General features: G+C 42.9%; 2 protein-coding genes and 1 long non-coding RNA gene across 4 annotated transcripts; 1 reads left to right on the top strand and 2 right to left on the bottom strand.

Moving 5' to 3' along the window:
- Positions 1 to 3,833: 3,833 nt before the first annotated feature.
- On the bottom strand, positions 3,834 to 4,489 carry LOC121768324. The gene is made up of 3 exons (XR_006043349.1): positions 4,441 to 4,489; positions 4,075 to 4,355; positions 3,834 to 3,932 (listed from the first exon to the last, which is right to left on the bottom strand). It is a non-coding gene; the product is annotated as an uncharacterized LOC121768324 (long non-coding RNA).
- A 1,738-nt stretch (positions 4,490 to 6,227) lies between these two features.
- LOC121767684 (cysteine-rich receptor-like protein kinase 2) lies at positions 6,228 to 10,794 on the bottom strand. The gene is made up of 7 exons (XM_042164012.1): positions 10,122 to 10,794; positions 7,752 to 7,880; positions 7,535 to 7,668; positions 7,217 to 7,427; positions 6,843 to 7,077; positions 6,626 to 6,776; positions 6,228 to 6,555 (listed from the first exon to the last, which is right to left on the bottom strand). Exons 1-7 carry the CDS (start codon positions 10,780 to 10,782, stop codon positions 6,235 to 6,237), a joined length of 1,842 nt encoding a protein of 613 aa, XP_042019946.1. The 5' UTR covers positions 10,783 to 10,794; the 3' UTR covers positions 6,228 to 6,234.
- A 9,443-nt stretch (positions 10,795 to 20,237) lies between these two features.
- LOC121767783 (polygalacturonase At1g48100-like) lies at positions 20,238 to 22,519 on the top strand. Of its 2 annotated transcripts, none has more exons than XM_042164110.1 (7): positions 20,238 to 20,521; positions 20,621 to 20,749; positions 20,832 to 20,993; positions 21,091 to 21,123; positions 21,232 to 21,439; positions 21,518 to 21,599; positions 21,902 to 22,519. In XM_042164110.1, the coding sequence occupies exons 1-7, from the start codon at positions 20,273 to 20,275 to the stop codon at positions 22,416 to 22,418; spliced, it is 1,380 nt and encodes a 459-aa protein (XP_042020044.1). In that variant the 5' UTR covers positions 20,238 to 20,272; the 3' UTR covers positions 22,419 to 22,519. The 2 variants fall into 2 exon arrangements, with proteins under 2 accessions (XP_042020044.1, XP_042020043.1); XM_042164109.1 differs by having other exon boundaries at positions 21,088 to 21,123.
- The last annotated feature ends 65 nt before the right edge of the window (positions 22,520 to 22,584 follow it).

Genomic DNA, 22,584 nt, shown 5'->3' with positions numbered 1-22,584 from the left:
CAAGCCGTTATCTGTCCTCAAGCATTTCAAACTCAGCCTTTTCTCTGCCTCAACCTCACTGCACCATGTTTTGAAACAGCTGAAAGCCTCTGACTTCTGCTTCAATATGTAAATCCAGTCCTTTCTACTGAAATCATCTATGATGCTCATGTAGTATCTGCCACCTCCAATTGAATTCTCCTGTGCAGGCCCCCAAAGATCACTATGGGCATAATCTAGAGGCATTGTTGAAGAATGTGTGCTGTTGGGATATGGCAACTTCTTGGCTTTCCCTAACACACACTCCTCACATTGAGTTGTATCAGTCTGATCTGAGCATTGCAATACACCCTTCTTGACCAGTTCCTTTATACTACCAATTGCTGGGTGCCCCAATCTGGTATGCCACAGACTCAAAGAATCACCAACCACATTGTGTGCATGCCCTGAGTCTCTTCTCTGAACAGCAGCCATCATGTAATATAGACTGCCTTTTCTAGTTGCCTTCAAGATAGATCTTCCTGCCTTACTAACAACCATCTGCCCACCTTCAGAGACAAATCTGCATCCCTTTCTTTCAAGAGAGCCTAAGGATATTAGATTCCTTTTAACATCAGGAATATACCTAACATCACTCAGAGTCACCATACACCCATTCTCCATCTTCAACTTGATGGTACCTATGCCTTTTATCAAGCACACTTGGTTGTTGCCTAGAATGACAGTTCCTGTTGACTCTTTAATGTCTTCGAACCAGTCCAGATTCGGGCTCATGTGGAAGCTACACCCTGAATCCATTATCCAAGATTCCTTTCCCTTTTCCTCCATCACATTCAAAGCAACAGAAACTTCATCCTCTTCGCAATATTCTGCTGTGTTGACAGCTTTTCCTCCCTCAGCCGCTTGCTTTTTCTTCCACACGAAGCAGTCCTTTTTGAGGTGCCCTGGTTTCTTGCACCAGTGGCAGGACCGAGTTTCTCTCCCCTCCGAGCTTGAAGGCTTAAACTCATTATATTGGTTTTTCTTGAAACTCTTATTCTTGAATTTCTTGACATTGAGACTCTCAGCCTGTGTCTCCAATGCCTTCCCACCTGTCAATCGCAGCATCTCTTTCGCCATCAACGCAGCATGAACCTCGGCATATGTGATTGGCTTATCTCTGCCGTAGATTATTGCATCGCTTAGCTGATCATACGAACTTGGCAACGCATTCAAGACCAGTATAGCCTTATCTTCATCCGTGATCTTCACATCCACGGACCCAAGATCATCAATGATCTTATTAAAATCTTCCAATTGTTCGACGATCGATTTTTCGGCTACAAAATTGTACGAATACAGTCTCTTCTTCATATAGAGCCTATTGGCCAGGGATTTTGCCAAATAGACCTCATCTAACTTCGCTAGCACCTCAACCGCCGTGGTCGCTTCTTGAACCTCCCTCAGAACTTTATCACTGAGACAAAGAATAACCGCACTGTGAGCTCGCTGTATCATTTCATCGAACTTCGCCTGTGCTTTCTCATCAAGAACTGGCGCATTCTCCTTATCTACCGGAGCCAAAACCGCCGCCAAACCACGATCGATCAGAATCGCTTTCATTTTCATCTTCCACAGACCGTAATCATTCTTGCCTGTGAATTTCTCAGCCTCAAGCCTTGTCGCCATCGAGATCGTTTGAATCGTCCGCAAACCAACCTCCTTTCACCTCTTTCCCACAGACGGCGCCATTTGTTAATCCTAGCTACAGATTGTCGAATGTTGGGAGAGGAAAAATCAAGACTTGGAAATCGAAAGAGAATTTTATTCACCAGAAACGGAAGATGAAAAATTACTGAATAAAGCAGAATAACAAACTATTAAAAGCTCAAAACTAACTAACGGCTATTTTCCATCTAACGGTCAGGATTAAACATGACTAACTAAGTACATCCAACGGCTGTTGAAACGAGTTGTTATAACAGCCGAACTCTTCTTCATGTTTTGATCGTTCTCTCCAGACCACGGAGCTGCCGAGCTACCGAACTTGGTGCCGAACTACCGAACTCTAACACCGAACTCGATTAAGCTCGTAACACCGAGCTCTGACACCGAACACCATCACCGAGCTCAAAAAACCGAACTCAACAGCCGAGCTCAAAACCGAAGCTATCACAATCTACCAACAAAAAAGGACCAGTAACAAAGAAGTTATGAGCTTCTGAAGATTTCAAAATATCCGGAAGGGGCTGCTAAGCCCACATTGAAAAGAAAATCATTTGATTTAATTTATTTTTGACAATGACCATCTATGACAATGGCAGTAACGAAATCTTGGGCATGATGGTTGACATCACCTCAGAAGAAAAATGCTTTGCGATGTGGTGGCATTGCTACGACCGAGCATTGGTCCCAAGTCCTCGTATAGTGGCATTGCTATGACCGAGCGTTGGTCCCGAGTCCTTGTATAGTGGCATAGTTAGCTCGTCCACAAAAGGAGGACTCGTTGGGGTGGGGAGGTGTTGTTGCCCTACCAGCATCGCCAATACCATGGACATCGATGGTCGCCGCGATGAAAAACTCGTTAAATCTCATTTTTTGATGTCATTGTTAGAGGTATGTGTTAAGGGTGAAGTTCCCTTAACACGATAAAAGGCAGTCGCCGGAGCTTTGCCGGTCGATCAAACCAAGATTTAGGATTGCAAAAAGATAAAAGACGATAAAAGCTAAAAAGATAATTTCATATTTCTTGATTGGAATAGAAGAATACAATATCTCCTATTTATAAGACTATAATGACTTAGGGAATAAGAAATAAAGATACTACGAATATATGGAAAGATATGTTAACTAAATAAGAGAGATTTGGGGATATTCTTGAGATATTCACTTATCAGTATGTTTGTGTCCTAGCATTAGGTTTGGATCAATGAGTCCCTCAACTGTTCTCAACTCGAAATGCTTCCATGCCTGCTTAATCACCAAAATATCATACCATAAATCATAAGTAGGTTATTAAAATATATAAGAAAAATAATGCATTGTGTCAATCCATCGTCTCTATTTATTTAACTTCTAAATTATGTTAAATTTTTTAATAATGATATTTCAGCCATATTTTACTTAACTAATTTTGCATTAAAAATATGTCCGTTCTTAACCAAACCAAAATGGTATTAGAAATTTAGAACTTACTCTAGTTAGCATATGCTGTCAATTGGCTCGGAGTTCTGTGTGTGCGGTGAAGATCTCTAGCTCCGAAGCTAAAAACATCTGCTTTCTCCGTCAATTGGCCAAGTATTTATTATCCAAAACGATAATAATTTGAATTTTATTTGGATCAATTGTAGTGTGTGTCATCAAATTTTCAGATACTTACAAAGTTCCACCTATATATTCCAATCCCTATGCTATTCCTATGGCTATAATTATCTTCATTCTCTTCTCCCAATTTAATGCTTCACCTCTGTTTGAATCTGTTAGATTTATACCCTCACATTAATCAATCAATATATCCAATTGATAACCAAACTAAACTAAACTAAACGAAAACAAACAGAGGAATGCATAACAATCGAATCCAAAGACTCCTTCAGTTATCTGGCCTTTTATAAACACATAAATAAATACAATAATATTATTGTTTTTAACCTTATATTATTGCTCCAAAATAAAATAGTAAACCTTTAGCATATACGATTAAATCAGAAATTATATTTCAAGATGTTTCCATAATGAAATGAGGCAAAGTTCCAAAACTAGACCTAGGATAAGAAAAGCACACCAAAGATGAATCGATCAAGGCTCTTGTTAGGCAGATATTCATAAACAATAAGACTCTCTGGTCCTAAGCAACTGCAACCTAGTAATCTATGCTCAATGCTGCTTATGATGTTCACTCGCATTGTACAACTCCGATGCTCTGTGTTTCGTGTCGAAAAATCTGCAATCTCTCTTCCATCAGACAAAACTCCCTGCCAACAACATTTGGATTTCCTTCACTATTTGGGACAAAATAGTTTGAAAAAAAAGAATTAAATTGAAAACTTTTATTTATATTATTTTTGAAAAGTAGTAAAATTAAAGGGTGCTGAAGCTCCCCCTAAGTCCGCCAACCTTAAGTAAAATTTAAATCAAGGGCCTCGGCATAGCAGATGGCGCACTCGGTGAGGGGGATGTCGCGGTGGCATTGCGCGAAGCAGTAGCTGGCGTCGACCCCCCTCCCCGTTTCTGCTAGGCCAAAGCCGGAAGTTCGGAGCTGGCGGCTGACGTTCTCCATGGAGGAGAAGAAGTTTGGGACAAAGACGTCACTTTCGTGTTGAGGGTGGGCCCCACATATGAGCTTGATTGCCTGAGCTCTTGGATCGGCATAGGATTATGAGATTGATCATAAATATCTGCGCATTGAGTGTTATACAAATGAAATCTTGATTCACGCAAACTATTTAATGAGTATCGTTTTGAACAAATTAATATACTGACTTAACGAATGAGAAATTGAAAGTCGACGATGGAAAAAAGTGCTCGAAAGACTTTGGCCTAGAAAAATGGCAAAAGTGGAATTGTGTAGTAGTAGTAGTGTTATTTAATGTAGTAGTTATTACGAAAATTCTGTTATCTTTGACGATATGAAAATTCCATTCAACCAACCAGCAACCACTTTTCGAAATTGCAACTTAATTACTATAGCATTTTGATAAAAACTAACTACTCCTCTTTCATATCACTACTATTGATTTCCTTTTCAATTTGTCCTATGCTTTATATTTTTTTGGTAAAAAAATAATACATTTATTTTTTCTTATTTTACTCTCTTTATTTCTCTCTTCACTAAATTCAATAAATATTATTTTTATAAATCTCTTGTCCAAAAAATATCAATTATTAATAATGAAACTTTACATTATTTTCAATAGGATAAGGGCATCGAAGCCGGGATGAAAAAATAACTTCATTTCGGCCACAAATTTAATTTTTCTCCTGCCATGCCACCACAACTTGCAATGAAGCCAAATTGCCAATCTCATTTCAGGCATAAGTAAAAATTTTAATTGCCCTATAATTTTTATTATTCTCTAAGTTGAGAGTATATTTGAATTTAATTAGGAAACTTGTAAAATTGAAACAAATGACTCAAAATAATAAAATTATTATCTTCCGTCCCCTATAAATACATTTTTGGCCTTTTCATTCCACAAAATTAGTCCATACACGTTTAAATCAGCCATTGGTTGAAACTATGTGAGAAAATCCCTCAAACATGTTGGCAATTGAAACTAGAAAAATAACATATAATTGTCCCACATCTGTGTTAAAAGAAAACTGGAACTAGTATATAAATCCCATGTGTCACTCCTCCTATCACCAATTAGTTTTAGGATGGAACCCATGGATTTCTATCGTGGTATCAGAGCGGGTCGCTGACTGTGGGTCATATTTAACTGACCCAGCAGTATATCTGGGCTGAAACCGAAAAAATGACTGACCCAGCAGTATAACCGGGCTTAAAGGCCAGTGGTCCAACCGATCAAAAAAAAAAATTGGGCCAGTTGTCCAATCGATCAGAAAAAAAGTCCAACCCCTCCAAGTTCACCTTGAAGGGAGATCGAAAAAAAGTCCAACCCCTCCAAGTTCACCTTGAAGGGTTTGAGGGAGGGTGTTGGCAATTGAAACTAGAAAAATAACATATAACTGTCCCAATTGGATAACATATAACTGTCCCAATTGGTAACCCCTCCAAGTTCACCTTGAAGGGAGATCGAAAAAAAGTCCAACACCTCCAAGTTCACCTTGAAGGGTTTGAGGGAGGGTGTTGGCAATTGAAACTAGAAAAATAACATATAACTGTCCCAATTGGATAACATATAACTGTCTCAATTGGTTTTAGGATGGAACACATGTATTTTTATAAAACGGAATCTTGACAAATTATTCATTATACAAAAATTACTACTACAAAGGAACTTCTCTAGTCCTGACTCGTCTCTGGATAATAGTAGTGGATATCATATCAGTGGCAATTATGATGATGATCACTATAAAGTCATGAAGAATAAGTCAATTGCGATACATCTTGCAATTTAAAAAAAAAATCACAAATCACGAAATTTCGAACATCCACAATCGTCTCATTCGTCCAAATTTAAGCTCACTTCTAAAAAAGTTATGTGGCATGTGTCCATTAAGTGAAACGACGTCATATTTAAGCATTAAAACGAAGTCATCACTTAAACATTACACATATACAATATCAATTTGGTGATATAAGGTTCAATTTTACCTAGGAAGAAAAACACTGTGGGAAATTGTGGCGATCGAGGCCTCATTGCTGCCTCCACTCGTGTAATGGAACTCCATAGTCTCCTTATCCATGAAAGGAGGGTTGCTTGGCAATGGAGGATCCTCTTTTGCCTCTAGCATCAGCAGTGCCTTCGACATGGACTGCCGCGACGATGGGATTTCTTGGGTGCAGACTAGTCCTATTTGAACGACTCGAACCATCTCTTTCATCACGTCGGCCTCCTCCTTTCTGCAGCCTAGCATTAGGTTGGGGTCGACGAGAGGCTCAATCCTTCCTTGCTTGAATTGCTTCCATGCCTAATCCATACAAAATTCAGGATCAGATTGTGTAGGTAGTTGTTGATTGTAGAATATTTTCCTAACTTACTCTGCTAAGCAAACTCTCCGTGTCATCCGAGCTTTCGCCCTCGTTGTTCCTTCTACCGCTGACAATTTCCAGCACGAGCACACCGAAGCTATAGACATCCGCCTTCTCAGTCAACTGGCCGTAGGCCAAGTATTCCGGTGCCATATATCCCCTGCATGATCAACATCAGCTCGGCTTGCGCTAAGAAAATGATGATGTGCATCAACTACTCACTCACAGGGTCCCTGCAATGGCAGTGCTGATATGACTCTGATCTTTCTCGAACGATCTAGCTAGCCCGAAGTCCGCGATTTTGGCGCGCATCCTTGAGTCAAGGAGGATGTTGCTGGCTTTGATGTCTCTATGTATGATTCTTGTTGATGTATTTTCATGGAGATAGACTAATCCCTCTGCTGTTCCCACTATTATCTTCAATCTCTTCTCCCAGTCTAGTTCTTTACCTTTATCTAAATCTGTGAATGGTTCAATAAACATTAGTGAGGAAGATAAATAAACAAAACACGATAAGAACAAAATATTTCAAGTCACTTTTGGTCATATAGAGTTATCTATGCTGCCAAACTGCCCCTTACAGGTTATAAGAGTTCTAACCGAAGATGAAGGAATCAAGGCTCTTGTTGGAGCAGAATTCGTAGACGAGAAGGCGTTCAGGTCCCGAGCAACTGCACCCCAACAATCGGACTAGATTCTTGTGTTCGACACTACTGACCATGTTTACTTCATTGTAGAAGTCTGTAACTCTGTGTTTGTTATTGAAGAAGAGCCTCTTCACTGCAATCTCTCTCCCATCCGCCAACACTCCCTACCAGCAGGAAAATAACAAAGCGCTGCTTAATAGGTAAGATGTATGTATCTCCTTCAAATAATAGGTCTGGGTTCGAGACATCACAAATTAAAGAGGTTTGATACCTTATATACCGTGCCAAATCCGCCCTGTCCGAGCTTGTTGGCTTCATCGAAAGAGGCCGTAGCTCTTTCGAGAGTCGAATATTTGAAGTTCAAGCTACTATGGTTAAGGTTCTTCACTAATTTTTCAGCATCATCTAAAATCAAGAAACAAGATTGAATATGTGTTGGTATAATTTAAGATTAGCCATGCCTCACGATTGAGAAATAAAAATTCTACTATAATATTTCAAACCTCTTCTTTTCCTTGCAATGATCCTCCTCTTCCAGACATAAACTCCAATAATAACCCCACCTATGAAAAGAGCTGCTCCACTCACAGCCACAATCACGTTCACTATAACTCTCCCTGCACCATCGAAGTTAGTTATAACAGTAAAAATACAAAATGATAAATTACTAGAAAAACTATGAATTTTGGTCTGCCCAACAACTTTGAAAATTAGCCGTGAAAATTATGAGTTTTCCTATTTTCTCAAAAAAAATTCAAAAATGACGACAACATCTATGAATTTTTGATACGAGTATTCTACCATTATTTATTAGTTTAGATATATTAGGGATTTGCATATCTTTTCTTATATTTGTTTCTTGTTTCCTAAGCTAGTATTCTAGTATTATAAATAGGGCTAGGTTGTTATCGTTTTAATCAATCAATGAATATATTGTTTTCCACAAACTTGTCTTGAGTAACAAGAATATCATATTTCGTTTCCAAATTGTTGTTCATCGGAGAACGTCCGAAAATCAGCAATTCGTGAGCTTTCCTTCGAGCACGTCGAAGGTTCGATCACCTTATCTCTCCGAGAAGTTAGCCATCCGGCCTCGTTACGGAGAACGTCCGTAACAACTGGTGCTTTCATCCCGTACTCATGCCGTCAACATACCATGGCCCATCTACGTCGGAACGGCCGACGAGGGAAGCGACGCCGGCGCTGCATATAGGCCAGCCGCGTCGTCCCGACCAATCGGGGAAGGCTTCGGTCGACCCAATCACATTAGGGTTTGCCAAATTAAATGCACGCCTCGACAGTATGGATCGACGGGTGGACATATTGGAGTCGCGTATGAACACGAACGACCGGCGACTAGGGAAGCTTCGACCGCCACAACGGCCTGATCCGGAACCACCTTACGGTCTTCCTGATCGTGGTGGCGCTGATTGGGACAAGCAGCATCGACGTTACACCCAGCCTACGTACCGGCGGCCACAACACCACCAGTCGGATAGGTACCCACCGCAGCCTCCGTATCAGCCGGATAGACGCCGGCCGTACCACCTCCACCAAACTCGTTATCCACTGCCCGAACACTATCAACCCTTCGACTATGGAGAGGTCATTACTCACACGCATTCGCCAACACGAGACGGCGACGGGGAGCTGTGTGATTCAGAGGACTCCATATTAGATGCAGAGCTTTGTGATTCAGAGAACTCCATATTAGAGGCAGTAGCAAAGAAACTCATGGATCGTGGCTTGCCTAGTGAGAATTGGGGATCTAGAGAAGGTAGAGATGGCAGACTCGAAGACCAACAAGTTCCATCTTTTGATGAAATTGACCCACCGTGCAGCCCCGATATGAGTAAAGAGACGGAGGAAGAGGCATTATTAGACGATGTAGAGGAGGTTGATTCCATTGAGGAAGTGAAGAAGGCTGTCGTTGCTCGAGTGACATCCCAAGATGTTGTTGGGAATTGTTTGGGTGAAAAGGGAGAGTTGCGTGATAGTGATGTTGCAAGAATATTTCAGCGACCGACATTGCTTGCCATCGATGCACGGATGGTCCCGCCGCGAAATTACACGGCGTGTTTGGGAGTTCGTGGACGTGTTAACAAGCTTCACGTTTTAGCGCTGAATTTTGACGACTGTTTTGATCCTACCTTGATGATTTTTTATGGAGAAGGTGAAGTGACACGTCCAACTATTCGCTATGCGTTTGATCCAGGAGGAGACGCCTCGCCAAGCTTGTGCTTTCAACTCTCGTCTTTGGTTCGTGGTTCCCACCTTGAGGACAAGGTGGATTTTAACCGTGGGGGAGTTGATACGAGTATTCTACCATTATTTATTAGTTTAGATATATTAGGGATTTGCATATCTTTTCTTATATTTGTTTCTTGTTTCCTAAGCTAGTATTCTAGTATTATAAATAGGGCTAGGTTGTTATCGTTTTAATCAATCAATGAATATATTGTTTTCCACAAACTTGTCTTGAGTAACAAGAATATCATATTTCGTTTCCAAATTGTTGTTCATCGGAGAACGTCCGAAAATCAGCAATTCGTGAGCTTTCCTTCGAGCACGTCGAAGGTTCGATCACCTTATCTCTCCGAGAAGTTAGCCATCCGGCCTCGTTACGGAGAACGTCCGTAACAATTTTACTACTATCATTTTTCTCAACATGATTAGCAAATAACTCTGTCATTAATTGGTAACATGCGTGAATCAAATCAACTACATAATATAAATAAAAAAGTGAGAAAATGTGAAAATTCATGATTTTTACTGCTGAGTTTCAAAGTTGTGTAACAAACCAAAATGTCCATTTTGAGCCCAAGCCAATTCGGAATTAATAATGTTAGGTTACATACCTCTTGAACTTCCACTATGTGATACAGAATTCATAAAATCAGTATCAGAATACTGAACGAAGCAGCCTGTGTTGAGGGCCCGCCCATCGGCCCGAGGCAGGCAGCCTAACAAAGAAGCAGAAGCATTCTCCAAACAAGCCCTGCAAGCAGTTGCACTAATAGTCCTCCAGCAATCCGCCATCACGTACACCGATTCATTCACGGCCCGACCCACCGCCACCTCGGCCCGCCCATACCTCACATTCCCCGACGCAACCGACACTACCTGCGACAAACCCTTCCGCACAGACTCTTCGAATTCCGGCCCAGCCCGAGTTCGGTTCCCGCATTCGGGCCCGTCTCCTGGGCCCGTGAACTCGTCATAGAAGCTGTAATTTTCGGCCCGAATAAAGCAGCCCTCGAGGTAGGCCCGGCCTCCATTGGAGGGGTAGCACCGGGGCAGGATGTTCCGGGCCTCGACGTAGCAGAGGGTGCAGTCGGTCGGCGAGAGATCGCCGTAGCACTGCGCGAAGCCGTAGCTCTTTTGGCGGCCCGAGCCCGTTTCCGCGTCCCCGTGGCCCGAAGATTGCATTTGGAGGGTAATTTTGTCCATTGTGGAGATGAAATTTGCCACGTTGATTGTGGCGTTTTGCTCTGTTTGTATGCCGCATATTAGCTTCATGACTTGAGCTCTTGGATCTTGATGAATCGGCGAATTTTTGATGATGATAAATGCTCGTAAAAATAAATTACGACACAGAGAATTTTACGTGGTTCGATTTACAGAGGTAAATCTACGTCCACGGGGAGAAATGGGGGCAGGTTTGTATTGCTTGATCTGCGAATTACAGCTTACAACACAGACTTGCTATATGATTATTTCTCTAGAGAGATTCTAACCCTTTTCTACCAGATCTAAGTTCTATTTATACATTGAACTAAGATCGTGGCTTACATCATCACTCTAGGTCGTGGATGTCGTGTAGGTCATGGCCTAAGATCGTGGCCTGAGTTGACGCCACGTGGTAGTGGGTGTGTTGGAAGTTGTGGAAATCCTGCATGGGTCCACTAACTCCTTGTTCGGTCGAATACTGAGACCGAACTGCTTTGGTTGCCGATCTGAGAGTAGAGCTTGATGCCGACCTGAGAGCAGAGCTTGATTGGTTGGCTTTTACCGAGCTGTAGGCTGAGGCCGAACTCTTTGGTAATGCCGAACTCATCCGAACTCTTTGGTCATGCCGAACTCATACTCTTCCTTGGGCTTCGGGCTGATGGGCCGTCATTGCTGTTGGGCTTGTTTAGTCCGTACCCCATCACTACCCCCCCGAAAGACGAAGTGAATCACTTCGGCGAAGCGAGTCACTTCGGCATTCTGGATAAAGGTACGGGGGAGGCTGACGTCAGGGGACGTGCCTTGCATGTGACTGCATTAAATGCGACAGTAAAATCCGGCCGTTGAATCCTGAAAAGGTGGGATTCGAAACGGTGCGACGATTTTGAAATCTTCGCCGAATCTGATAAATATGCTCTTTCTTCCTCATTTGAACACCTTTGCTGTTGCGTCTTCTATACTCTCTCTTTCTCGAGAAATTTTCTTCCGCTTTCAAGAGCTTCTTCAGACTTTCTTCACTTTCAAAAAGTAAGAAAAATGTCTTCTTCTTCTTCTTCGGTGTCGGGTAGCGGTAGGAAAGGGGATAAGGGGTCTTCTAGCCGGAAAGAATCCGGGGAGAAGACCGTAGAGTATTTTCACAGTATCTTGAGTAAGGATACTGTGATATCCCTTCACGAGAAATATTTTTTACCTGGGGGGAAGGCGGTGGTTCCCGACGATGATCATAGGGCTAACGACCCGCCGGAGGGTTATGCCACCGTTTACGAAGCCTGCTTAGAATGCGGGCTTCGTTTTCCTCTTCCCCCACCTTTTGTAGAGCTTCTTGATTTTTTTCAACTCCCTTTAGGTCAGGTGACTCCGAACTCTTGGAGGCACTTATCGGCTTTTGCTGCCGAACTGCGTAGGCTAGATAAGGATCTGTCTCTGAGGGCAATCCTTAATTTTTTCCAGTTTAAAAGGAAGGGATCTTGGTTTTACTTGATCCCCTTACAGCCTTTTAGGGCCTTCTGCAAAACCAAGTGGCCGAAATGGCAAAACCGTTTCTTTTTTTATAATAGGACTTCGGCTCCGGGCTTTCCTTGGAGAAGGCCGAAGTCCGTGATTCCCCATCCTCGGTTAGAACCGTTGGCCGAGCTCGAGGGCGAGCTCAATAAGATTCCTATGATTAGGAAACAGTATTCGGAAACTGAGCTCGTCAAGGGCGACCTCGTGTTCAATATCTCGTCTTCGGACGAAGAGGCCGAGGGTGAGGATTTCTCTTTATCTTTATGCTCTACTGCTTTAACGAAGAAAACTAACCTTGTTTTCTTGCTTTTTGGCAGTGTTCATGCTGAATAAGGCTATCCGAAAGTCCTCCGAGCTTGAGGAGCCGGAGAAAGAGAAGGCTACCAGCTCGGCGCCTGATGCCGAGAAGAATCCGAAGAGGCAAAAGACCTCTTCGGGTCCAAAGAAGCCGGAGTCGACTTCGGCAAGTAGGAAGGGGAGGACCCAGAAGCCCCCGAGAGCGCCAGAGAAAGACGTGGTCTTGGCGCCTCCTTCGGAGCATATCTGTGAGCCATTTTTATGGCCCACGGACTTCGCCGAGGTGAATTGTCTTCTTGATTCTTTGGCCTGGCTTCTGTCCTGTATTTTTGGTGCCCTCTGTTGACTTTTTTCCTTATCCATTTTCAGAGGAACGATATGCTCTCCAAGCTCGTCGCCGTCGAACTCTCCAAAGCGTCCAATGACTATGCCGAGATGCAGAGGAAGTTGGCGGCTGCTTGTCATCGGGCCGAACAGGCTGAGGCTAAATTTGAGAAGGCCAGAGCTGCTAGGATTTCGGCCCAGGATGAAGCTCAGTTTGCCAAAAACCAGCTCGTCATCCAGCGAGAGCAGGCGAAGCGGAGCGATGCTGCTGCCGTGGTTGCCCAAGGGGAGGCTCTCCGTGTTTACACGGAGAAACTCTTTTTGAGCAGCCAGTTCTCGGCCTTTGTCGGTAGCCTGGTAAGGCTAATTGCCGATAAGGGCGAGCAGGGGGCCGATGTCGTGCTGCCTCTGTACAGCCGAGAGATAGCAGCTCGGCTTCAGAATCTGCCGCTCCTTGAGGAGCTCGCTTCATCCTCGGTCCTGCTTTCTGCAGACCGAGTCCGGAGTTGTCGAGCTGATCGGGACGAGAACCTGGAGGCTATCTTTGCCTCCGTGGGACCCGTTTCACCCGCTTCGACTTACAACGGAGAGGGTGAGGCCGAGCCGCTGGAGCGGGAGGCCGAAGTCGAGCGAGCCGGGCATCCGGAGAAGGAAGCCGATCAGGAGACGCAGCAGATCGGCTACGGTGGCGCCGAGCAGGCTGAGGAGAGCAAGGAGGCAGAGGCTGAAGCTGAAGCAGATGAGAAGGAAGCTGAACCTCACCGAGAAGGTGGAGACGAAGCTAGCGAAGTATGATTTCGTCTCCCTTCTCTTAGTTTAGTTTCTTCCTTTATGTAAAATGGCCTTGAAGCCCTCCTTGTATAGAAAAATTTTTTTCTTATGAATGAAAAAATTCTTCTTTCTGCTCTTGTGTCTTCGTATAGCCTTTCGTACTCTCTTACTCCTGTTGTGGTTTACTACCTGCTCGGTAAGCTGAAATGCCGAACTGACGTAGCTGCTTTGTATTCTTAACTCTCAAGGAGCTGGAGGTACTTCACTGGAAGCGGCTGTACTCTTCGGCTTTAGACGAAGCTGAGAAAAGAGCTATAGCCGATCAGACGAAGAATGACGAGCTTCTGGCTCGTTTGGTGAAGCTGGATGCCGATAATAAGGACTTAGAGTCCGATAAGAATGATCTGGAGGCCGAGCTGAATACGACCATTGCTGAGAGGACTGCGTACGAGGATTACATCCGTGTGCGCGGGGGAATGACCATATCAGATGTTCAGAGTCGAGTTGACGAACTGTGGGAGGAATATAATGTACTCCGGAGGAACAATGCGCTGGAGAGCTCGGCTTGCCAACAAGTCGTGACATCATTGCGGCGCTGGGCTTCTCGGTACAACATTGTTCTTTCTCGGCGCCCCTCCATAGAAAGATTCCTTCGGCATATCGTGCCAACAGATGCTCGCACTCCAGATCAAACCTTTGATTCACTTGCTCAAAACCGTACTCCAAGTCAGCAACGAACTCTGGAACAGCCGGAAACGTTAAGACGAGAACAGGCTGAAGTTCGTAGAGGAGCTGTGATTATGAGTGAGCAAGATCAACAAATGCTTCGTGAAGAGACTCTTCGCCGCCGAGGTGCTAGGGCTTCCCGGGCTCAGAGAAGAGGTGGTAGGTCGATTAGAGCATCTCGTCGACCTGCTTATTCTGCAGCTGCCTGGAACGCCCGAACTCAGCTTCACGAGGATTTTGTGAATAGATGGCTCAACTTTAGCAACCCTGGACAGTAGAATAGTCCTTTGTAATAGCGTAACGCCATCTTGTAGGGTAGCGGAGTTGTGTGCCGAACAAGATTTGAAAATGAAATTTTGTTTTTGTTTTCGCTTCTAACACTGTGTATTTACAGCTTAGCGAAAAAATTTCATCGTACTTGTCCTCGGTCTTATGAAGTAAACTTCTTTGACCGGACTTGTCTTTGGTCTGATGAAATAAACATCTTTGACCGGACTCGTCTTTGGTCTGATGAAATAAACATCTTTGACCGGACTCGTCTTTGGTCTGATGAAATAAACATCTTTGACCGGACTCGTCTTTGGTCTGATGAAATAAACATCTTTGACCGGACTCGTCTTTGGTCTGATGAAATAAACATCTTTGACCGGACTCGTCTTTGGTCTGATGAAATAAACATCTTTGACCGGACTCGTCTTTGGTCTGATGAAATAAACATCTTTGACCGGACTCGTCTTTGTGTTCTAATTTGGCGATTTTCGTCGCCGGGATCGAACTTTCCCTTGTCCTAATTCGGCGAGTTTTATCGCGTGGATCGGACTTTCCCAGTTAACCGAAGTGGTCTTATGCAGTAAACCTCTTTGACTAGACATGGTCGTCCTAATTCGGCGAGTTTTATCGCGTGGATTGGACTTTCCCTTGTCCTAATTCAGGCAAGTTTTATCGCGAGAATCGGACTTTTGTTGCAGTTCGTTTCAGACGAAGTGCTTGATTCTTAAGCAGAATTGTGGTCTTGTATCCTCTTTAGAAGCTTTGACACACAATCGTGGGCTTGTTGCAGCTCGTTTCAGACGAACTGCTTGTTTAAGCTGAATTGTGGTCTTGTATCCTCTTTAGAAGCTTTGACGCACAATCGTTGGCTTGTATGTTCTAAAAAGGGGATCAGCCTTTGAAGAACGAGATACCTCAGTTTTATTTGTAAGAGACGACACTCACATAGACAGACACAACGCACGTAGAGACAAGAACAAGTAAAAAAACAAAGAAAACACATAAGACTGACTGACCGGACTGTCTCTTACAAATGGAACTTCTTGAGGTTGGAAACGTACCATGTTCGGGGTACTTGTGCTCCTGACGCGTGAGTCAATTTTTAAGACCCTTTGCCGAGGACTTCTGACACCCGATATGGACCTTCCTATGTGGGCTCGAGTTCGCCCAGCTTTTCTGCTCGGCTTACTTCGTTGTTTCTCAAGACGAGATCTCCCACTTGAAATTGCAGCTTCTTCACCCTTTGGTTGTAATACCGGGCTACTTGCTCCTTGTACTTGGCTGCTTTTAGGCAGGCCAATTCTCTTCTTTCTTCGGCAAGATCTAGTTCGGCTCTCAGTCCATCACCATTCATTTCTGAGGAGAAATTGAGTTCGGGGACTGGATATGCCGATCTCAACCGAATCACGGCTTCAGTGCCGTACACCATCGAGTTCGGCTCCGGTGTGACTTCGGCCATTTCGCCGGCCTCTGATTCCGGCTGCTGTGATTGCTATGCTTGATGGTGCCGAACTGATTGCTCGGCACTTTTAAGCGCAATCTGCGAACACACTTGCTCTTTTTCGATCACCTCGGATGACCGCTATCTCTCCTTTAGTGGAGAAGGTGTTCGGCGAGGATGCCTCTGATCGCTATGACCGGGCTTCTTTTTGTCTTCTCTGGATGAGCTGTCTAAAGACCGTTTTCGACGGTCTGCCTCATCGGCACGAGAAAACTTGTCCGCAATGTCCCACATCTCTTGAGCTGTTTGCGGACCGCACTCCACGAGCTTTCTGTAGAGAGCTCCGGGCAGGATTCCCTTTTGGAATGCCGAAATGACAAGTAGATCATTGAGATTATCTACTTGTAGGCATTCCTTGTGGAATCTCGTCATAAAATCGCTGATCTTTTCGTCGCGACCTTGACGTATAGAAAGCAGCTGAGCCGAAGTGCTTCTGGCTTCCGCTTTCTGAAAGAACCTCCTGTGGAAAGCATCCATTAGATCTCGGTAGGATCTAATGCTGCCTTGAGGGAGGCTATCGAACCACCTTCTTGCGTTCCCGATTAGCAGCTCGGGAAACAGCTTGCACATGTGGACCTCATTGAGACCCTGGTTCGCCATGTTATACTGATAGCGTCCCAGGAAGTCATGAGGATTCACCGACCCGTCATAAGTCATCGACGGAGTTCGGTAGTTCTGTGGAAGGGGAGTTCGGGTAATATCGTCCGAGAACGGAGTCCTCAATGCTCCGTACATGGCGAACCCGACATTTCTTCGGTATGGAGGAGATGGAGTTCGCCTGTGATTCCGGTACCGAGGATTCTTTCTCCTGGAAGACATGACACTACTGCGGTAGTGACTGTCTCGTATGGAGGGAGAGGGAGAATCCGCCGTTTTCGCCTCCGGCTGCTTTTGGCTTCTCTGCAGGAAGGTTAAGAATTCCTCCTGCTTTTCAGCCAAAAACAGCTTGACAGCCCCGTTCAAATCGGGCTGCTGGGAAGACTCGGTGTGACGGCTTTTGGAGCGGCTTGTTCCTCCGCCATGAGAACTGGTGGTGGATTTATCCCTAGGCTGTTTTCCAGACCTATGGGATGGATTGGCTTCCTCCTGGTTCTCACGGGCAGGAATACGGGTACTCTGCGATCTGGTATGCATTTTTTGGGTTGAAAAAATGGTCAAAAATTCGCTTTATCACAAATTTGGTTCTCTGATTCCCACAGACGGCGCCAGTGATGAATCGGCGAATTTTTGATGATGATAAATGCTCGTAAAAATAAATTACGACACAGAGAATTTTACGTGGTTCGATTTACAGAGGTAAATCTACGTCCACGGGGAGAAATGGGGGCAGGTTTGTATTGCTTGATCTGCGAATTACAGCTTACAACACAGACTTGCTATATGATTATTTCTCTAGAGAGATTCTAACCCTTTTCTACCAGATCTAAGTTCTATTTATACATTGAACTAAGATCGTGGCTTACATCATCACTCTAGGTCGTGGATGTCGTGTAGGTCATGGCCTAAGATCGTGGCCTGAGTTGACGCCACGTGGTAGTGGGTGTGTTGGAAGTTGTGGAAATCCTGCATGGGTCCACTAACTCCTTGTTCGGTCGAATACTGAGACCGAACTGCTTTGGTTGCCGATCTGAGAGTAGAGCTTGATGCCGACCTGAGAGCAGAGCTTGATTGGTTGGCTTTTACCGAGCTGTAGGCTGAGGCCGAACTCTTTGGTAATGCCGAACTCATCCGAACTCTTTGGTCATGCCGAACTCATACTCTTCCTTGGGCTTCGGGCTGATGGGCCGTCATTGCTGTTGGGCTTGTTTAGTCCGTACCCCATCAGATCTGCAAATGAGGTGTTTGCAAACAGCAGAATCAACGCAGCTATGATCATCAATTTGGACATTATACTGCAATAGAGAAAGGAGAGAGGGTCAAAGTTCCAGCCTTCCAGGGAAAGAGACGTAGTAGATTAAACAATTAGAAATATTGAGAAATGATTTATGTAGTTACTACGAAATTATTGAGTAATATGGATATATGATTAATGAATTGACTCTATACACGTGCATCAGCATCGGTGCCTGCACCACTATATTTTGTTTTTTTATTGTGATGATCTCCCAATATGACTATGTTACGCAAGCTTTTAAAATTAATACTCCTATTTTGAAAATGTAAAAATAGTATTTGTGACACCGTAACTCCGGTGAACTTCAATCAACGATCTGAGTCAACCACTGAATTATGAAGTGTAACTTACTAACTTTGCTGATTTTCAAATTTCGAGCCCAATATCTTCTAGTTGTTGATTTATTTTTCTCTATATGCATTTATATTTCAGTTTTATAAGTAACGGTTATGGGGATAGAATTTTCATGAAATTTTAGTTCTGATAAGAGCCTGTAAGAGACAAAAAATACTAATATCGAGTACATTAATCAACGTCCTTTATGTTTTAAAAAAAATACTCCTTCCGTTCATGGATAGAATTCTAATTTTTTTTATTTTGGTTCGTTTACAAATAGTAGCTCTGATTCATTATTTCTATAAAGGTTAAGAGACTCGCATTCTACTAACTCGTTTCACTCACAACTTATTTAAAATTATATAAAAGTGAGATTCATATTTTACAAACTTTCTTCAACACACTTTTCTTAATACGAAGCATTTTTAGAACTTAAAAAGAATTGAAAAGAAATGGGACTCCTATTCAGACATAGCAAATTTAGATTCGATACTCAACTAAAAGAAAGGAGCACAACAGTGAATAAAAAGCCCATTGGGCCTGAACTATCGGTTCTGCCGTCTCTGAATTTTTGTCTCCGATTGGGCTTGGCTGTTGGGGTATCGATGCAAATTCTAATGGATTACATTTCTTTTTATCAATGAGATAGTGATATTGCACTCTTTGATCTATGCCATCTTCGCAATATGTGAGGTTGTGATTCCGTCAACGATTTTGGGTGTTGAAATCAAACATTGTTGGCTAAAAATAAATAAAAGGTTAATATGATTAATAAATTTTGGTTAAAGCTTCCCCTAAATCCAAAATTGCAGTAGGGTGTAATTGAGCTGACCATGATAATGCTAGTCTGAGATCTGAGCATATTTTCATTAAAGATAATGATCGATATTACGCACTAGCACTAGCTCAAACTCAAACTCAAACTCGAATTTCAGATGGATTTTAGGTATTTTATGAATGATTGGATTCTCAATAGCTTACCAACCGCCCAAACTTGGTCACTCAAGCCCCGAGATACACAAACATCCAAATACATCAGTAAAAGATATAGACATTTTCAAAATGCTATAATGCCCTATATTAATAAAGAAAACTCACTTTCTTTTTGCACTTTGTAAACCCCACATGGGACTCACCATTTTGTGTGCCCCATTTACCCTCTCCCCACAAACTAAATAACCTGTCACAGCTTCTTCACCAATCATTCTAGTCAGGTTGTATTTTATGTTTTGTTTCATAGACCTACTTTTTGGCTAAATAAAGTAAACTTTACACACAAGAAACCATTTTGAGAGCGTGGTGATAATTTTTGGGATGACAACCTTGTTTGGTGCAAGAGAGAGCTACAAAAACCTAGGACCACTTGAACTCACCTACTTCTATAAATTATTCTAGTGATATTCTTATATGGGTACTGGATTCACTACAGGATAAGACACTTCTATTTGTTTGGTTATTTTTAGTTTGGTGCAAACAACTGAAGTGCTTTGTCACACTATAATAAAGCATAAAAGAAAGTATATAGAATACATTGATAAGGAGGCTTCTGAGAAGTTAGTCTATTTGTCAATCAACTATTAGATGTTAAAATATGACTCACTACAATACAAAATATTCCCACAAAAAAATATGCAAGAAAAACTGAATCTTTGCATAGTGTGATGCATTGTAAACTTCCACTAACCAAAATAAAGGAAGACAAGAAGCTAAACTTTACAACTAGATAATCTACAACTAATTGCCCAAATTACTAGCAATGTTTATATTCTTGCACTATTACAAAACTTTTCAAAAGGGCAATCATGTAACTTCACCCCAATGCCCATGTCTGTTTCTGCAGCATGCAACTATATAAACTGTCATCAGTAACTACCCCAATTCCCCTGCTTCTAAACACTCAAAAACAGTTCATTGCAAGAAAAAGATCATCTTTAAAGATGAAGAGGGCCAAAGCCTCCTCTCTTCTACTCTTTCTTGTGCTATGCCTTGTCATTCTAGCTGCATTTTCCACAATCGAGGCGCGAAAACACCATGGAAAGAAGATCAAAATTCACAAGAACAAAAGGAGCAGACATGGAGATGCATCTCTTGCCCCTGCACCATCTCCACTGCCAAACTCCGGCCCTCCCGTGTTCAACATCTTGTCGTTCGGAGCTAGGGCTAACAGAGTCTCTGATGACTCAAAGGTACTGAAAAAAATTGCAAGTTGCACAAAAAAAATGAATGCATTTTCTTGAACTAACATACATTCTTTTTTCTTCTCATGTGTTGCAATGATCAATTAGGCGCTTCTAAAAGCTTGGAAATCGGCCTGCAAAGTGACTGGAGGCATTGTTGAGATACCGGTGGGGCTCGAGTTTCTGATCAAGCCCCTCACTCTGCAAGGACCATGTAGGCCTAATCTTGTTTTGCAGGTGAAGTGTGGATTTTTTTTTTCATTTTCTTGGCTTAAAACTTTTTTGTATAACGATTTATGATTTGCGGACTATTGCACAGATAGACGGGACCCTTTTGGCCCCTTCAAAAATCTGGTCGTCGCCAAAATCCAGTTTATATCAATGGATGAATTTCAAATGGCTGCAGAATTTCACCATAAAAGGTGCTGGCACAGTTGATGGCCAAGGCTCAAACTGGTGGGCTTCTTCTCAGCCTAATCAAGTAATGCACCTTCCTTTCTTTTTCTTTTTTATACTCCATATTTTTAGCCATGGAAAGAATTCTGAACTCTGATTCTTCTTTCCTTTCATCAAAGAAGAAAGCAAAGAGAATATCAGACATCAAACCAACTGTAAGAATCTTCGTTCTTTCGTGGTTGATTGCATGTAAATACACAATCTATACACCATTTCTTTACATACATTGTTCTTGAAAACAAGTTTTGTTGGTTGAAAAACAGGCTATGAGATTCTACAAAAGCTATGATATAAAAGTTAATGATATAAGTATCATAAACAGCCCCTTGTGCCACCTCAAATTTGATGACTCGAAGCGAGTGAAGGTGAAAAATGTGACAATCTCTGCACCTGAAAACAGCCCAAACACTGATGGAATCCATCTCCAAAACTCCCAAGATGTTGAAATCCTTCACTCTGATATTGGAACAGGTCTCTCTCTCTCTCTCTCTGTTCCCTTCTCTATCTCCCCAATTCTTGCTCTAATTCTTGGATTTTCTCTTGAAACAGGAGATGATTGTGTCTCGATACAAACAGGTTGCTCCAACATCCATGTCCATCACATCAATTGTGGCCCTGGCCATGGCATAAGGTAAATCTTAAATAACTTCTTTTAAAACTGTAATAGTATCCGGATATTTTGTACACCCTTTGGCCGCAAATTAGCAGTCATTGTTGAGTTTCGGTTCCTTTTATATAGTTTTATAATAAATTGTGAATGAAATGAGCTAGTAGAATACGTGACCTATTTGAAGTAAAAGTGAATTGAGACTTCTAATTGCGGACAAAGGAAAATAAATTAATGTGTAATATATCTTTAATTATCAAATCAAGGCCCTATAATCCATTTTATTTTTTTTTCTATTTTGATATTAACCATTCTACAATATGCAGCATAGGAGGGCTAGGCAAGGACAAGCGCGTCGCGGCGTGCGTCTCCAACGTCTTAGTGGAGAACATCGCGATGCGCGGGACCCTCTACGGGGCGAGGATCAAGACGTGGCAGGGCGGGCAAGGGTCCGTCAAGAACGTGACGTTCTCCGACATACAGGCTACCGACGTTAAGGTTCCGATCATGATCGATCAATACTACTGCGACAAAAACGTCTGCAAGAATCAAACCGGGGCCGTTTCGATCTCCGGGGTTCGGTTCGATGGGATCAGGGGGACTTATACGGCGCAGCCGATCCATCTTGCGTGCAGCAGCTCGGTGCCGTGCATCGACGTCGAGCTGGTTGGCGTGGAGCTCGAGCCGTCGGCGAGATACGGTGGATTTCAGGCGGCGATGTGCTGGAATTCGTATGGGAAGACGTCGGGGCGGCTGGCTCCGGCGTGCATGGACGATTGTGTGAGGAGTGGGAGTGATGTTGTGAGGAGAATTTCTAGGTCTCGTGAGGGTAGGTGTTGGTGAGTTTGCTTTTCCCTTTTCGATTATGGTAGAATGTGTAAATAAGTTGAGTTGAGTTTATTATATTGCTTTTATGTTTTATTAGAGATAAATGAAAGACTGTTATGAAAAAAGTTACATTTTAAAGATAAATATAAATTGCATAAAATCAACCTTGAGTGGGAGGAAA

The sequence above is a fragment of the Salvia splendens genome, chromosome 15 (assembly GCF_004379255.2).
Source record: "Salvia splendens isolate huo1 chromosome 15, SspV2, whole genome shotgun sequence".
Taxonomy (NCBI): Eukaryota; Viridiplantae; Streptophyta; class Magnoliopsida; order Lamiales; family Lamiaceae; genus Salvia; species Salvia splendens.
The sequence above is the reverse complement of the archived record's forward strand: the minus strand, read 5'-3'. Positions and strand labels throughout refer to the sequence as shown.

Bases quoted from the DNA above. Each gene is read 5' to 3' on its own strand.
- LOC121767684 (XM_042164012.1), bottom strand. From the start codon at position 10,782: ATGAAGCTAATATGCGGCATACAAACAGAGCAAAACGCCACAATCAAC. The intron at 7,881-10,121 runs GTATGTAACCTA...TCGATGGTGCAG, and splicing joins ACATAGTGGAAGTTCAAGAG to GGAGAGTTATAGTGAACGTG. The intron at 6,556-6,625 runs GTAAGTTAGGAA...TGTATGGATTAG, and splicing joins CGGAGAGTTTGCTTAGCAGA to GCATGGAAGCAATTCAAGCA.
- LOC121767783 (XM_042164109.1), top strand. From the start codon at position 20,273: ATGAAGAGGGCCAAAGCCTCCTCTCTTCTACTCTTTCTTGTGCTATGC. The intron at 20,750-20,831 runs GTGAAGTGTGGA...ACTATTGCACAG, and splicing joins GGCCTAATCTTGTTTTGCAG to ATAGACGGGACCCTTTTGGC. The intron at 21,600-21,901 runs GTAAATCTTAAA...TACAATATGCAG, and splicing joins GGCCCTGGCCATGGCATAAG to CATAGGAGGGCTAGGCAAGG.